Raw genomic sequence first — 15,193 nt, forward strand, 5'->3', positions numbered from 1 at the left:
ATCCCGACCCCAGACGATGCCTGCTGCTGTATATTTGGAGTCTGCGTCTCTTTCATCATCATCATCACGGTGGCTAGGAGATGTTAACTACCTCGCCTGGTCTACAGGAGGTCGCGGGTTCCATCCAGACCCTGACGACGCCTGCTGCTGTAGCTGCTGTATATTTGGAGTTTGCGTGTCTCTCTCCCCATGGTCGGATGGATTTTTCTCCGGGTCCCTGCGGTTTTTCCCTTCCACGTGTATGATTAACTTCACGCATTGAGAGTGTTTGAGGACTGCTATAAATTCCCGTGCGACGATGGAAAGCCACTTTGTCGGGCTATCATTTGCAGTAGCCAGGTTCACTTCTGAAAAAAATAAAATCTGGTCGCTCAGCGGGCTTTACCTGGCTAATTTTTAAAACATAGTTTAATAAAGTCACGTAGAAGGGAAATAATAAAATAATAAAAATAAAACATAATAAAATAATTCTCACGACGTTTCGGCCACAACGCAAGCAGCCGTCCTCAGGTGACGACCAGGTCTGTCGGAAAGACAGCGTCTGAATGAACACCACCAGGCTTGGCATATACGCTGCCAAGCTTGGTGGTGTTCATTCAGACGCTGTCTTTTCGTATATGCCAAGCTTGGTGGTGTTCATTCAGACGCTGTCTTTCCGTGTTTGCCAAGCTTGGTGGTGTTCATTCAGACGCTGTCTTTCCGTATATGCCAAGCTTGGTGGTGTTCATTCAGACGCTGTCTTTCCATATATGCCAAGCTTGGTGGTGTTCATTCAGACGCTGTCTTTCCGTATGTGCCAAGCTTGGTGGTGTTCATTCAGACGCTGTCTTTCCGTATGTGCCAAGCTTGGTGGTGTTCATTCAGACGCTGTCTTTGTGTATATGCCAAGCTTGGTGGTGTTCATTCAGACGCTGTCTTTGTGTATATGCCAAGCTTGGTGGTGTTCATTCAGACGCTGTCTTTGTGTATATGCCAAGCTTGGTGGTGTTCATTCAGACGCTGTCTTTCCGTATATGCCAAGCTTGGTGGTGTTCATTCAGACGCTGTCTTTGTGTATATGCCAAGCTTGGTGGTGTTCATTCAGACGTTGTCTTTCCGTATGTGCCAAGCTTGGTGGTGTTCATTCAGACGTTGTCTTTTCGTATGTGCCAAGCTTGGTGGTGTTCATTCAGACGCTGTCTTTTCGTATATGCCAAGCTTGGTGGTGTTCATTCAGACGCTGTCTTTCCGACAGACCTGTTCTTCACCTGAGGACGGCTGCTTGCGTTGTGGCCGAAACGTCGTGAGAATGTTATCTTATTATGTTTTATTTGTATTATTGTATTATTTCCCTTCTACGTGACTTTACCGAAAGAACCAATAAGATGAATCCCTGCAGTCACGAAAGCTTTCAATCGAAACCTTTATATTTTTGTTCATCATAATGATACCGACCGGGCAGAAATGATCCCGTGTACATGTAGAACGGTTCTAGCCGAGCTATTAATTCTTTGATATATCCATTGACCTTGTGCTGCTGGCTTACCTTTTGACATTCACTGGTCTAACATCGGCGCAGAGACGATGTGTGATACAGGAGGCTGTGGCTCTGATGTAGGCCGATCAGTGAGTGTAGCGGTGGCTAGGAGATGTTGACTACCTCGCCTGGTGTGCAGGAAGTCGTGGGTTTAGATCCCGACACCCTGGTCCCTCATTATTGGAACCTCATTTGCCAGTAAAAATATGATAATTGGTATTTTACCCTTTTATCTGGCAACAGAACTGACGCCTTTTTTTACAAGGAGTCATGTTTGCATAGACCACAATACCTGCAGCCATAATGCGCCTTTTGGCGTCATCTGGTCCAACCCATGTGAGACTAGGCTCTAAGGAAAGCTGTCTCAGGTGTGGACCAATCAACTTCAAGAACAGTGCATACATTATCAGAGTTGTGTTTTTTGTTTGCATTATGACTGCAGGTATTGCGGTCTATGCAAACATGACTCCTTGTTAAAAAAAGGTGTCAGTTTTGTTGCCAGATAGAAGGCTAAAAAAACAATTACCCTGGTGCCTGTTGTATATTTGGAGTTTGCCGTTTTCTCTCTCCCTGTGTTGGCATGGATTTTTTTCCATGTCCTCCGCCTCCCCCCCCCCACCACGTTTAGCATCAACGTCGCCACGCGTTTCGAGAGTTTATTTGGCTGCCCCCGATTTAAATGTCCAGTTGACGACGACGATGAGGCCACTCCGTTTTGGTAGCCACGAAGGCTTATGAAAAAGAGCCACAAAGCCTCGGGTGGTGAGGGCCTTGCCCGGGTAAAATAATCGTTTATAGCTTTAGTTTAGAGGTTAACTACCTCGCCTGGTCTTCTTAGGTTTTTTTTTTTTCGGTAAAGTCACGTAGGTCAAAATTAATGAAAATAAAATAAAATATTATTTTATTTTATTTATACATACATTATCAGAGTTGTGTTTTTTGTTTGCATTATGACTGCAGGTATTGTGGTCTATGCAAATTAATGAAAATAAAATAAAATATTATTTTATTTTATTTATAAAATAAAATAAAATAATATTTTATTTTATTTTCATTAATTTTGACCTACGTGACTTTACCGAAAAAAAAAAAAACCTAAGAAGATGATTCCTTGCAGTCACGAAAGCTTCAAATCTAGAATACCTCGCCTGGTATACACAGGAGTCCGTCGGTTCGATCCCAACCCTAACGCCGGTTGTATATTCGGAGTTTGCGTGTCCATCTGCGTGACTTCGCCGAAAGAACCAACGAATATGAATGAATCTTCTTGGTTCTTTCGGTAAAGTCATCACGTTGAAGGGAAACAAACAATACAATTCTCACGACGTTTCGATTGCAACACAAGCAATCATCATCAGTTGGGAAAACCAAATGTTCTTGCCGTGGTTTTCACACCTGATGATGATTGCCTGTGTTGCAGTCGAAACGTCGTGAGATTTGTATTGTTTTATGTTTTTATTATTTTATAGTTTAGTATTTGTATTATTTAATTGGTTTCTATTTTCATTATTTAATTGTTTAGTATTTTTATTGTTCAACAATTTATTATTTTATTGTTTAATATTTGTATTATTTAATTGTTTTATATTTTTTTGTTTAATGTTTTTATTATTTTATTAATTAATATATTTATTATTTATTTGTTTAATATTTTTATTGTTCAACAATTTTATTATTTTACTGTTTAATATTTTTATTATATAATTGTTTTATATATTTTTTATTTTGTTGTTTTATGTTTTTATTATTTTATTGCTTAATATTTTCATTATTTAATTGTTTAATATTTTCATTATTTAATTGTTTAATATTTTTATTATTTTATTGTTTAATATTTTTATCATTTTATTGTTTCCCTTCTACGCGACTTTACCGAAAGAACCAAGAAGAGGGTGCAACACACATTCAAAGACATACAGAGACAAACATGCCCCTATAGAATAAAATAAATCACGACGTGATTTGAACCCCTGCAGTCATGAAAGTTTTAAGTCGAAAATTTTCTCTCTCTCCCCCCGTGGTCGCGTGTGTTTTTCTCCGGGTCCCTGCGGATCCCACCCATCCCCCCCCCTCTCTCTCTCTCCACATTTAGAATCATTGCGAAGGATGAGCTCTCTGGCAGTCTCAGCGGCGAGGCCCTTACACCTGGTTACATAAAAATAACAATGCGGTTTTAGCAACAGACACAATAATATCCAACGGTTTCATCTTGAGTTTGAAGCTTTCGACAAAGTCAGGGAGGTAGAAAATATAAAATAAATCGCGACGTTTCGATCGCAACACAAGCATCCGTCATCAGGTGTGAAAGCACGGCTTGGGTTGTGCCCGAAACGTCGTGCTTTATTTTATTTTATACCCACGTGACTTTACCGAGTGAACCAAAGGCTCTAGAACGGTTTCTTTTTCTTTAAAGTTTCAAGGCCAATGCGTCCGTTCGCGCCATCGCCACCATTCTCAAGGAACGTTCGTCTGCATCTTTACTCCGCTCGGCGTATCGGCGATGCCCTTGCGGCAGAGGTCGCAAACGGGTTTTGATTCCTTTCCCCCTGTACCCGTACCCGGCCGCACCAGGGTCGAAAACGGGTACCCGTACCCTACCCGATACCCGGCTACCCGTACCCGGCCGGGTATCGGGTAGGTTATCGGGTACCTGATTGCGACCTCTGGGATGAAGCCATGTTGCAGGCGCGGGTGGGTTGATTCTAGGAACTTGAATTGTGAGAAGAGACAAGACGTTGGGAAATAAGTGACAATCACGGTGACTCGCCAGTGACTCGTGGCCTACCCGTACCCGTACCCGGCCGCACCAGGGTCGCAAACGGGTACCCGTACCTGGCCGGGTACGGGTAGCCGGGTATCGGGTAGGGTACGGGTAGCCGGGTATCGGGTAGGGTACGGGTATCGGCTAGGGTACGGCTAGGGTACGGCTAGGGTACGGGTATCGCTAGGGTACGGCTAGGGTACGGCTAGAGTACGGCTATCGGCTAGGGTACGGCTAGGGTACGGGTATCGCTAGGGTACGGCTAGGGTACGGCTAGAGTACGGCTATCGGCTAGGGTACGGGTAGGGTACGGGTATCGGGTACCCGGTTGCGACCTCTGCCGTGCGGTGACGATCGGCATCCGTGGGCGTGGGAACATCTCGACACCTCCGAGCTATTTGCGGCATTAGTTTCCTTCCGTCGTCGTCTCGACGGGCCACCTCGCGGCTCCGCCACGGGGCTCGCGCGGCGGACAGGCAGATGTTGACTGCCTCGCCTGGTCTACAGGAGGTCGTGGGTTCGATCCCGACCCCTGACGATGCCTGCTGCTGCTGTATATTTGGAGTTTGCGTCTCTCTCTCTCATCATCATCACGGTGGCTAGGAGATGTTGACTGCCTCGCCTGGTCTACAGGAGGTCGTGGGTTCGATCCCGACCCCTGGCGATGCCTGCTGCTGCTGCTGTATATTTGGAGTCTGCGTCTCTCTCATCATCATCATCACGGTGGCTAGGAGATGTTGACTGCCTCGCCTGGTCTACAGGAGGTCTGTGTCTCTCATCATCATCATCACGGTGGCTAGGAGATGTTGACTGCCTCGCCTGGTCTACAGGAGGTCGTGGGTTCGATCCCGACCCTGACGATGACCTGCTACTGCTGTATATTTGGAGTCTGCGTCTCTCTCATCATCATCACGGTGGCTAGGAGATGTTGACTACCTCGCCTGGTCTACAGGAGGTCGCGGGTGCGATCCCGACCCCTGACGATGCCTGCTGCTGCTGCTGCTGTATATTTGGAGTCTGCGTCTCTCTCTCCTCGTGGTCGCGTGGACTTTTCACCACCTCCCTGCCGGTTCTTCCCCTCCAAATTTAGAATCAACATCACCGCTATGAATTTCCACGGCGATGACGACGATGACGATGGCTGCGGGGTCGCGGAGTCGAGGGGTCGCGGGGTCGCGGGGTCGTGGGGTCACCTGTGAACGAGAGCTACGTAGCAGCTCAGTAGTGGGGCCAGACCTGGTAACATAATCGAAAAGTCGTAGTTTGACTTTTTTTTCGATGGAGCGGAAATGGAGTGGAAAGTGCCGCGCTATGTTGTCTGTGTAGCAGCACTTGCCCCCGTCTCTTGCTAGCAGTGACACCTTTGTCTGTGTAACAGCACTTGCCCCATCTCTTGCTAGCAGTGACACCTTTGTCTGTGTAGCAGCACTTGCCCCCATCTCTTGCTAGCAGTGACACCTTTGTCTGTGTAACAGCCCTTGCCCCCATCTCTTGCTAGCAGTGACACCTTTGTCTGTGTAGCAGCACTTGCCCCCATCACTTGCTAGCAGTGACACCTTTGTCTGTGTAGCAGCACTTGCCCCCATCTCTTGCTAGCAGTGACACCTTTGTCTGTGTAGCAGCCCTTGCCCCCATCTCTTGCTAGCAGTGACACCTTTGTCTGTGTAACAGCCCTTGCCCCCGTCTCTTGCTAGCAGTGACACCTTTGTCTGTGTAACAGCCCTTGCCCCCGTCTCTTGCTAGCAGTGACACCTCTGTGGGTGCGTGCGTCTGTCCGTGTGCGCCGTGCAGAGCTCCAGCTGAAGGGCATCGTGACGCGGCTCCACTGCCGCCAGGGCTACTACCTGCAGATCCACGGCGAGGGCGCCATCGGCGGCACCAAGGACGAGGGCAGCCACCTGGGTGAGGGCGCTGCGCACACGCACACACGCACACACGCACACAGACACACGGACACACGCACACGGACACACGCACGCGGACACACGCACACGGACACGCGCACGCGGACACACTCGCAGACACAGACACACAGACACGCGCACACACGCACACAGACACACGCACACGGACACACGCGCACGAACACACGCGCACGGACACACGCACACTGACACACGGACACACGCGCACGGACACACGCACACAGACACACGCACGCACACACACAGACACACACGGACACACGCACACGGACACACGCGCACGAACACACGCACACGGACACACGCACACTGACACACGGACACACGCGCATGGACACACGCACACAGACACACGCACGCACACACACACGGACACACGCACACACGCATACACGGACACACGCGCACACGGACACACGCACACGCACAGACACATGCACACGGACACACGCACACAGACACACGGACACACGCACACGGACACACGTACGGACACACGCACACGGACACACGAACACTGACACACGGACACACGCGCACGGACACACGCACACGGACACACGCGCACGGACACACGCACACGGACACACGCACACTGACACACGGACACACGCGCACGGACACACGCACACGGATACACGCACACGGACACACGCATGGACACACGGACACACGCACACACAGACACACACGCACGGACACACGCACACACAGACAAACACGCACACGGATACACGCATACAGACACACGAACATACGCGCACGGACACACGCACGGACACACGCACGGACACACGCACACACACACGCACACAGACACACGCACACGGACACACGCTCGGACACACGCGGGGACACACGCGCATGGACACACAAGATGAAGACAAAGATTCCCCCTATAGACCGTTGGGGCAAGTGCTGTTAGCGAGCACCTATGAAGGCTACCGGCACTGTGGCACACGAGGGGGTGGGTGGCCAGCACCACGCCCGACCGCCTTTGTCTCCCCCAGTGGCGATGCTTACACACCGCACCCGGCACTCATTTGAGGCTGAGTCGACCTAGGGGAGGCCCAAGACCGGTTCAGATAATTGTCACTGGTGTCTGCCGTGAGCGGGAATCGAACGTGGGTCACCGGGTTGGCAGCGCAGCGTAGCGCTAAGCACTGGGGTCTACATCCCTTTCAGTGGGATCACAATGGCCGTGTTAGAGACACTGAGACCCTGGGTCTGGGTGTCTCTCTCTCTCAGGGGGTTCACGATGGCCGTGTTAGAGACACTGAGAGCCTGGGTCTGGGTGTCTCTCTCTCAGGGGGTTCACAATGGCCGTGTCAGAGACACTGAGACCCTGGGTCTGAGTGTCTCTCTCTCTCAGGGGGTTCACAATGGCCGTGTCAGAGACACTGAGAGCCTGGGTCTGGGTGTCTCTCTCTCTCAGGGGGTTCACAATGGCCGTGTCAGAGACACTGAGAGCCTGGGTCTGGGTGTCTCTCTCTCAGGGGGTTCACAATGGCCGTGTCAGAGACACTGAGACCCTGGGTCTGAGTGTCTCTCTCTCTCAGGGGGTTCACAATGGCCGTGTCAGAGACACTGAGAGCCTGGGTCTGAGTGTCTCTCTCTCTCAGGGGGTTCACAATGGCCGTGTCAGAGACACTGAGAGCCTGGGTCTGGGTGTCTCTCTCTCTCAGGGGGTTCACAATGGCCGTGTCAGAGACACAGAGAGCCTGGGTCTGGGTGTCTCTCTCTCAGGGGGTTCACAATGGCCGTGTCAGAGACACAGAGAGCCTGGGTCTGGGTGTCTCTCTCTCTCAGGGGGTTCACAATGGCCGTGTCAGAGACACTGAGAGCCTGGGTCTGGGTGTCTCTCTCTCTCAGGGGGTTCACAATGGCCGTGTCAGAGACACTGAGAGCCTGGGTCTGGGTGTCTCTCTCTCAGGGGGTTCACAATGGCCGTGTCAGAGACACTGAGAGCCTGGGTCTGGGTGTCTCTCTCTCAGGGGGTTCACAATGGCCGTGTCAGATACACTGAGAGCCTGGGTCTGGGTGTCTCTCTCTCAGGGGGTTCACAATGGCCGTGTCAGAGACACTGAGACCCTGGGTCTGGGTGTCTCTCTCTCAGGGGGTTCACAATGGCCGTGTTAGAGACACTGAGACCCTGGGTCTGGGTGTCTCTCTCTCAGGGGGTTCACAATGGCCGTGTCAGAGACACTGAGAGCCTGGGTCTGGGTGTCTCTCTCTCAGGGGGTTCACAATGGCCGTGTCAGAGACATTGAGAGCCTGGGTCTGGGTGTCTCTCTCAGGGGGTTCACGATGGCCGTGTCAGTGACATTGAGACCCTGGATTCAAGCCCTGGGTCTGGGTGTCTCTCTCTCTCAGGGGGTTCACAATGGCCGTGTCAGAGACAGTGAGTTGACACTGCTGAGATTCTGGGGTGGAGAGTAAATGTGTGAGCGATAGGGTGAGTGTGTGGGTGAGTGAGTGTGTGGGTGAGTGAGTGTGTGGGTGAGTGAGTGTGTGGGTGAGTGAGTGTGTTGGTCAGTAAATGGGTGGTTGAGTAAATGGGTGGGTGAGTAAGTGTGTGGGTGGGTGGGTGAGTGGGTGGGTGAGTAAATGGGTGGGTGAGTGGGTGGGTGAGTGTGTGGGTGAGTGTGTGGGTGAGTGGGTGGATGAGTGAGTGGATTGGTGAGTGAGTTGGTGAGTGAGTGGGTGGGTGAGAGAGTGGGTGGGTGAGTGGGTGAGGTGAGTGGGTGAGTGAGTGGGTGAGTAAGTGTATGAGGTGAGTGAGTATGTGGGTGAGTGAGTGTGTGGGTGAGTGAGTGAGTGAGTGGATGAATGAGTGGGTTGGTGAATGAGTGGGTGGGTGGGTGGGTGAGTAGCAGGTGAGTGGGTGAGTGAGTGGGTGAGTGAATGTGTGGGTGAGTGGGTGAGTGAGTGGGTGGGTGAGTGAGTGGGTGAGTGAATGTGTGGGTGAGTGGGTGAGTGAGTGAGTGAGCGTGTGAGTGAGTGTGTGGGTGAGTGAGTGGGTGACTGAGTGAGTGAGTGGGTGACTGAGTGAGTGAGTGGGTGAGTAGCGGATGAGTGGGTGTGTGGGTGAGTGAGTGAGTGGGTGACTGAGTGAGTGTGTGAGTGGGTGAGTGTGTGGGTGAGTGGGTGACTGAGTGAGTGAGTGGGTGACTGAGTGAGTGAGTAAGTGGGTGAGTGAGTGTGTGGGTGAGTGAGTGTGTGGGTGAGTGGGTGGGTGTTAGAGTGAGTGGGTGAGTGTGTGAGTGAGTGGGTGACTGACTGAGTGAGTAAGTGGGTGAGTGAGTGAGTAGTGGTTGAGTGTTCGAGAGACGCAGAATCATCACCACTGTCATCCGCCACCCTCTGCCATTGTGAGCCTGTGGGGGGGGGGGGGGAGGTGTGAAGTGGGTGGGAGGGGTTTGGGGGGTGGAGGGGAGGGGCGGGTGGTTTTCCGCGCATGCGCACGAGCGCCGCGCCCTTGCCGCGCCGCTCGTCACGCTCACGAGGAGCGCGTTGCCTGGCCGCGCCGCCGCCCGCGTTGCCACGGCAACCGCCGGATTTTTACTCTTCGCGGAGCCGGTGGGGGCCTCGGAGCCCCCCACGCCCCTCCCCCCCCACCCCCCACTCCCCCCTCCGTCCTTCCCCCCACCCCTCCTGTCCCCCTCCTCCCAATGTGGGTGAGTGAGTGGGTGAGTGTGTGGGTGAGTGTGTGGGTGGGTGAGTGGGTGAGTGGGTGGGTGGGTGAGTGGGTGAGTGGGTGGGTGAGTGAGTGGGTGGGTGAGTGTGTGGGTGAGTGGGTGAGTGAGTGGGTGAGTGGGTGAGTGTGTGGGTGAGTGTGTGGGTGAGTGTGTGGGTGGGTGAGTGTGTGGGTGGGTGGGTGAGTGTGTGGGTGAGTGGGTGAGTGTGTGGGTGAGTGGGTGAGTGCGTGAGTGGGTGAGTGGGTGAGTGAGTGAGTGGGTGGGTGAGTGTGTGGGTGGGTGAGTGTGTGGGTGAGTGAGTGTGTGGGTGAGTGGGTGAGTGCGTGAGTGGGTGAGTGGGTGGGTGAGTGGGTGGGTGAATGAATGAGTGAGTGGGTGAGTGAGTGAGTGAATGTGTGGGTGAATGAGTGGGTGGGTGGGTGAGTGGGTGAGTGAGTGGGTGAGTGAGTGTGTGGGTGAGTGTGTGGGTGAGTGAGTGAGTGGGTGAGTGGGTGGGTGAATGAATGAGTGAGTGGGTGAGTGGGTGAGTGAGTGAGTGGGTGAGTGAGTGTGTGGGTGAGTGGGTGAGTGAGTGGGTGAGTGGGTGGGTGAATGAATGAATGAATGAGTGGGTGACTGAGTGGGTGAGTGAGTGAGTGGGTGAGTGAGTGGGTGAATGAGTGAGTGGGTGAGTGAGTGGGTGAGTGAGTGAGTGGGTGAGTGAGTGAGTGAGTGAATGTGTGGGTGAGTGAGTGGGTGGGTGGGTGGGTGAGTGTGTGGGTGAGTGTGTGGGTGAGTGGGTGGGTGAGTGTGTGAGTGGGTGAGTGGGTGGGTGAATGAATGAGTGAGTGGGTGATTGAGTGGGTGAGTGGGTGGGTGAGTGGGTGGGTGAGTGAGTGGGTGAGTGTGTGGGTGAGTGGGTGGGTGAGTGGGTGATTGAGTGGGTGAGTGTGTGGGTGAGTGTGTGGGTGAGTGAGTGGGTGAGTGTGTGGGTGGGTGAATGAGTGAGTGGGTGAGTGGGTGAGTGGGTGAGTGAGTGGGTGAGTGGGTGGGTGGGTGAATGAATGAGTGAGTGGGTGATTGAGTGGGTGAGTGGGTGGGTGAGTGAGTGGGTGAGTGTGTGGGTGAGTGTGTGGGTGAGTGAGTGAGTGGGTGAGTGAGTGAGTGAGTGAATGTGTGGGTGAGTGAGTGGGTGGGTGGGTGGGTGAGTGTGTAGGTGAGTGTGTGGGTGAGTGTGTGGGTGAGTGGGTGGGTGAGTGTGTGAGTGGGTGAGTGGGTGGGTGAATGAATGAGTGAGTGGGTGATTGAGTGGGTGAGTGGGTGGGTGAGTGAGTGGGTGAGTGCGTGAGTGGGTGAGTGGGTGGGTGAATGAATGAGTGAGTGGGTGAGTGAGTGAGTGAGTGAATGTGTGGGTGAGTGAGTGGGTGGGTGGGTGAGTGGGTGAGTGGGTGGGTGAGTGTGTGGGTGAGTGAGTGAATGGGTGGGTGAATGAATGAGTGAGTGGGTGAGTGGGTGAGTGAGTGAGTGGGTGAGTGAGTGAGTGTGTGGGTGAGTGGGTGAGTGAGTGGGTGAGTGGGTGGGTGAATGAATGAATGAGTGAGTGGGTGACTGAGTGGGTGAGTGAGTGAGTGGGTGAGTGAGTGGGTGAATGAGTGAGTGGGTGAGTGAGTGGGTGAGTGAGTGAGTGAGTGAGTGGGTGGGTGGGTGGGTGGGTGGGTGGGTGAGTGGGTGAGTGGGTGAGTGAGTGAGTGGGTGAGTGACTGAGTGAGTGACTGAGTGGGTGAGTGGGTGGGTGAGTGGGTGGGTGGGTGAGTGGGTGAGTGAGTGGGTGAGTGGGTGGGTGTGTGAGTGAGTGGGTGAGTGGGTGGGTGAATGAAAAGTGAGTGGGTGAATGGGTGAGTGAGTGGGTGAGTGGGTGGATGAGTGAGTGGGTGGGTGGGTGAGTGGGTGGGTGGGTGAGTGGGTGAGTGAGTGAGTAGTGGGTGAGTAGCAGGTGAGTGAGTGGGTGGGTGAGTGAGTCGGTAAGTGGGTGAGTAAGTGAATAGTGGGTGAGTGAGTGGGTGAGTGAATGTGTGGGTGAGTGGGTGACTAAGTGAGTGAATGGCTTGAACCCAGGATCTCAGTGTCTCTGACACGGCTATTGTGGACCCCCTGAGAGAGAGAGACACCCAGACCCAGGGCTTGAACCCAGACTCTCAGTGTCTCTGACACGGCCATCGTGAACCCCCTGAGAGAGAGAGAGACACCCAGACCCAGGGCTCGAACCCAGACTATCAGTGTCTCTGACACGGCCATTGTGAACCCCCTGAGAGAGAGAGACACCCAGACCCAGGGCTTGAACCCAGACCCTCAGTGTCTCTGACACGGCCATCGTGAACCCCCTGAGAGAGAGAGACACCCAGACCCAGGGCTTGAACCCAGACCCTCAGTGTCTCTGACACGGCCATCGTGAACCCCCTGAGAGAGAGAGAGACACCCAGACCCAGGGCTCGAACCCAGACTCTCAGTGTCTCTGACACGGCCATTGTGAACCCCCTGAGAGACACCCAGACCCAGGGCTTGAACCCAGACTCTCAGTGTCTCTGACACGGCCATTGTGAACCCCCTGAGAGACACCCAGACCCAGGGCTTGAACCTAGTCTCTCAGTGTCTCTGACACGGCCATTGTGAACCCCCGAGAGAGAGAGACCCAGACCCAGGGCTTGAACCCTGAACCCAGACTCTCAGTGTCTCTGACACGGCCATCCTGAACCCCATGAGAGAGACACCCAGACCCAGAGCTTGAACCTAGTCTCTCAGTGTCTCTGACACGGCCATTGTGAACCCCATGAGAGAGAGAGACACCCATACCCAGGACGATAACAGTGATAAGTGTGATAGAGGTGGTGATGACTGTGATGTTAGTGACGATGGTGATGATGGTGATGTTAGTGACGATGATGATGATTGTGACGATGACGATGGTTAATGAGAGTGGTGACTGATGATAGTGACAGTGGTGAGTGTGATGGTAGTGGCAGTGATGATGGTAGTGATGATGGATGATGATGAGAGTGATGGTAGTGATGATGGTGGTGGTGATATGGATGATGCTTAATGATGAGTGTGATGGTAGTGATGATGGATGATTATGATGGTAGTGATGATGGATGATGAGAGTGATGAGTGATGGTAGCGATGATGATGGTGGTAGTGATGATGATGATTAATGATGAGAGTGATGGTAGGGATGAAGGATGATGATGGTGGTGGTGATGATGATGGTGGTAGTGATGATGATGGTGGTGGTGGTAGTGATGATGGATGATGATGAGTGTGATGGTAGTGATGATGGATGATGATGATGATGATGATGATGGTAGTGATGATGGATGATGATGGTGGTGGTGGTGATGGTAGTGATGATGGATGATGATGATGATGATGGTAGTGATGATGGATGATGATGATGATGATGGTAGTGATGATGGATGATGATGGTGGTGGTGATGATGGATGATGAGAGTGATGAGAGTGATGAGTGTGATGGTAGTGATGATGGTCGTGATGATGATGATGGTGGTAGTGATGATAATTAATTATGAGTGTGATGGTAGCGATGTGAATTGGTGGTGGCGGTGATCTTTGTGCTACTGGATTCTCTGCGACGCGCCGGTTAATGATGACAGCGCGTGTCACCTTGGCAAGTCACCCCCCACCATCCACCCACTCCACCCCCCACTACACCCCCCACTCCACCCCCCACTACACCCACCCACCCTGCCCCCCACTACACCCACCCACTCCACCCCCCACTACACCCACCCACTCTGCCCCCCACTACACCCACCCTGCCCCCCACTACAACCACCCACTCCACCCCCCACTACACCCACCCACCCTGCCCCCCCACTACACCCACCCACTCCACCCCCCACTACACCCACCCACTCTGCCCCCCACTACACCCACCCTGCCCCCCACTACACCTACCCCCCACTACACCACTCCACCCACCCTGCCACCCACTACACCCACTACACCGTCTCTCTGTGTGTATGTGTGTGCTCTCTGGGTGTGTGTGCTCTGTGTGTGTGTGTGCTCTGTGTGTGTGTGCTCTGTGTGTGTGTGTGTTCTGTGTGTGTGTGTGCTATGTGTGTGTGTGTGCTATGTGTGTGTGTTCTCTGTGTGTGTGTGCTCTCTGTGTGTGTGTGTGCTCTGTGTGTGCTCTGTGTGTGTGTGTGTGTGCTGTGTGTGTGTGTGCTATGTGTGTGTGTTCTCTGTGTGTGTGTGCTCTGTGTGTGTGTGTGCTCTGTGTGTGCTCTGTGTGTGTGTGCTGTGTGTGTGTGTGCTCTGTGTGTGTGTGCTCTGTGTGTGTGTGCTCTGTGTGTGTGTGTGCTGTGTGTGTGTGTGCTCTGTGTGTGTGTGTGCTCTGTGTGTGTGTGTGCTCTGTGTGTGTGTGTGCTCTGTGTGTGTGTGTGTGCTCTGTGTGTGTGTGTGCTCTGTGTGTGTGTGTGCTCTGTGTGTGTGTGTGCTGTGTGTGTGCTCTGTGTGCTCTGTGTGTGTGTGTGTGCTGTGTGTGTGTGTGTGCTCTGTGTGTGTGTGTGCTCTGTGTGTGTGTGTTCTGTGTGTGTGCTGTGTGTGTGTGCTCTGTGTGTGTGTGTGCTCTCTGTGTGTGTGTGTGCTGTGTGTGTGTGCTCTGTGTGTGTGTGTGCTCTGTGTGTGTGTGTGTGCTATGTGTGTGTGTGTGTGCTATGTGTGTGTGTGTGTGCTCTGTGTGTGTGTGTGTTCTGTGTGTGTGCTGTGTGTGTGTGCTATGTGTGTGTGTGTGCTCTGTGTGTGTGTGTGTGCTCTGTGTGTGTGTGTGTGCTCTGTGTGTGTGCTGTGTGTGTGTGTGCTATGTGTGTGTGTGTGTGTGCTATGTGTGTGTGTGTGTGCTCTGTGTGTGTGTGTGCTCTGTGTGTGTTCTGTGTGTGTGTGTGCTCTGTGTGTGTGTGTGTGTGCTCTGTGTGTGTGTGTGCTGTGTGTGTGTGTGTGTGCTCTGTGTGTGTGTGTGCTGTGTGTGTGTGTGTGTGCTATGTGTGTGTGCTGTGTGTGTGTGCTCTGTGTGTGTGTGTGTTCTGTGTGTGTGTGTGTGCTATGTGTGTGTGTGTGCTCTGTGTGTGTGTGTGTTCTGTGTGTGTGCTGTGTGTGTGTGCTCTGTGTGTGTGTGTGTTCTGTGTGTGTGTGTGCTGTGTGTGTGTGTGCTCTGTGTGTGTGCTGTGTGTGTGTGCTCTGTGTGTGTGTGTGTTCTGTGTGTGTGTGTGTGTGCTGTGTGTGTGTGTGCTCTGTGTGT

The 15,193-nt window shown here is 52.8% G+C and overlaps 1 protein-coding gene across 1 annotated transcript in view; it reads left to right on the forward strand.

Annotated features, from left to right (window-relative positions):
• Positions 1-15,193, forward strand: part of LOC144739624 (fibroblast growth factor 14-like) — a 48,342-nt gene that overhangs the window by 20,195 nt on the left and 12,954 nt on the right. Inside the window, exon 2 of the mRNA XM_078622550.1 lies at positions 6,021-6,179. Coding sequence (XP_078478676.1) covers positions 6,021-6,179 — 159 coding nt within the window. The remainder of the gene's footprint in view (positions 1-6,020; positions 6,180-15,193) is intronic.

The sequence above is a fragment of the Lampetra planeri genome, unplaced genomic scaffold, assembly GCF_965212315.1.
Source record: "Lampetra planeri unplaced genomic scaffold, kcLamPlan1.2.h2 scaffold_161, whole genome shotgun sequence".
In the NCBI taxonomy this organism is placed as follows: Eukaryota; Metazoa; Chordata; class Hyperoartia; order Petromyzontiformes; family Petromyzontidae; genus Lampetra; species Lampetra planeri.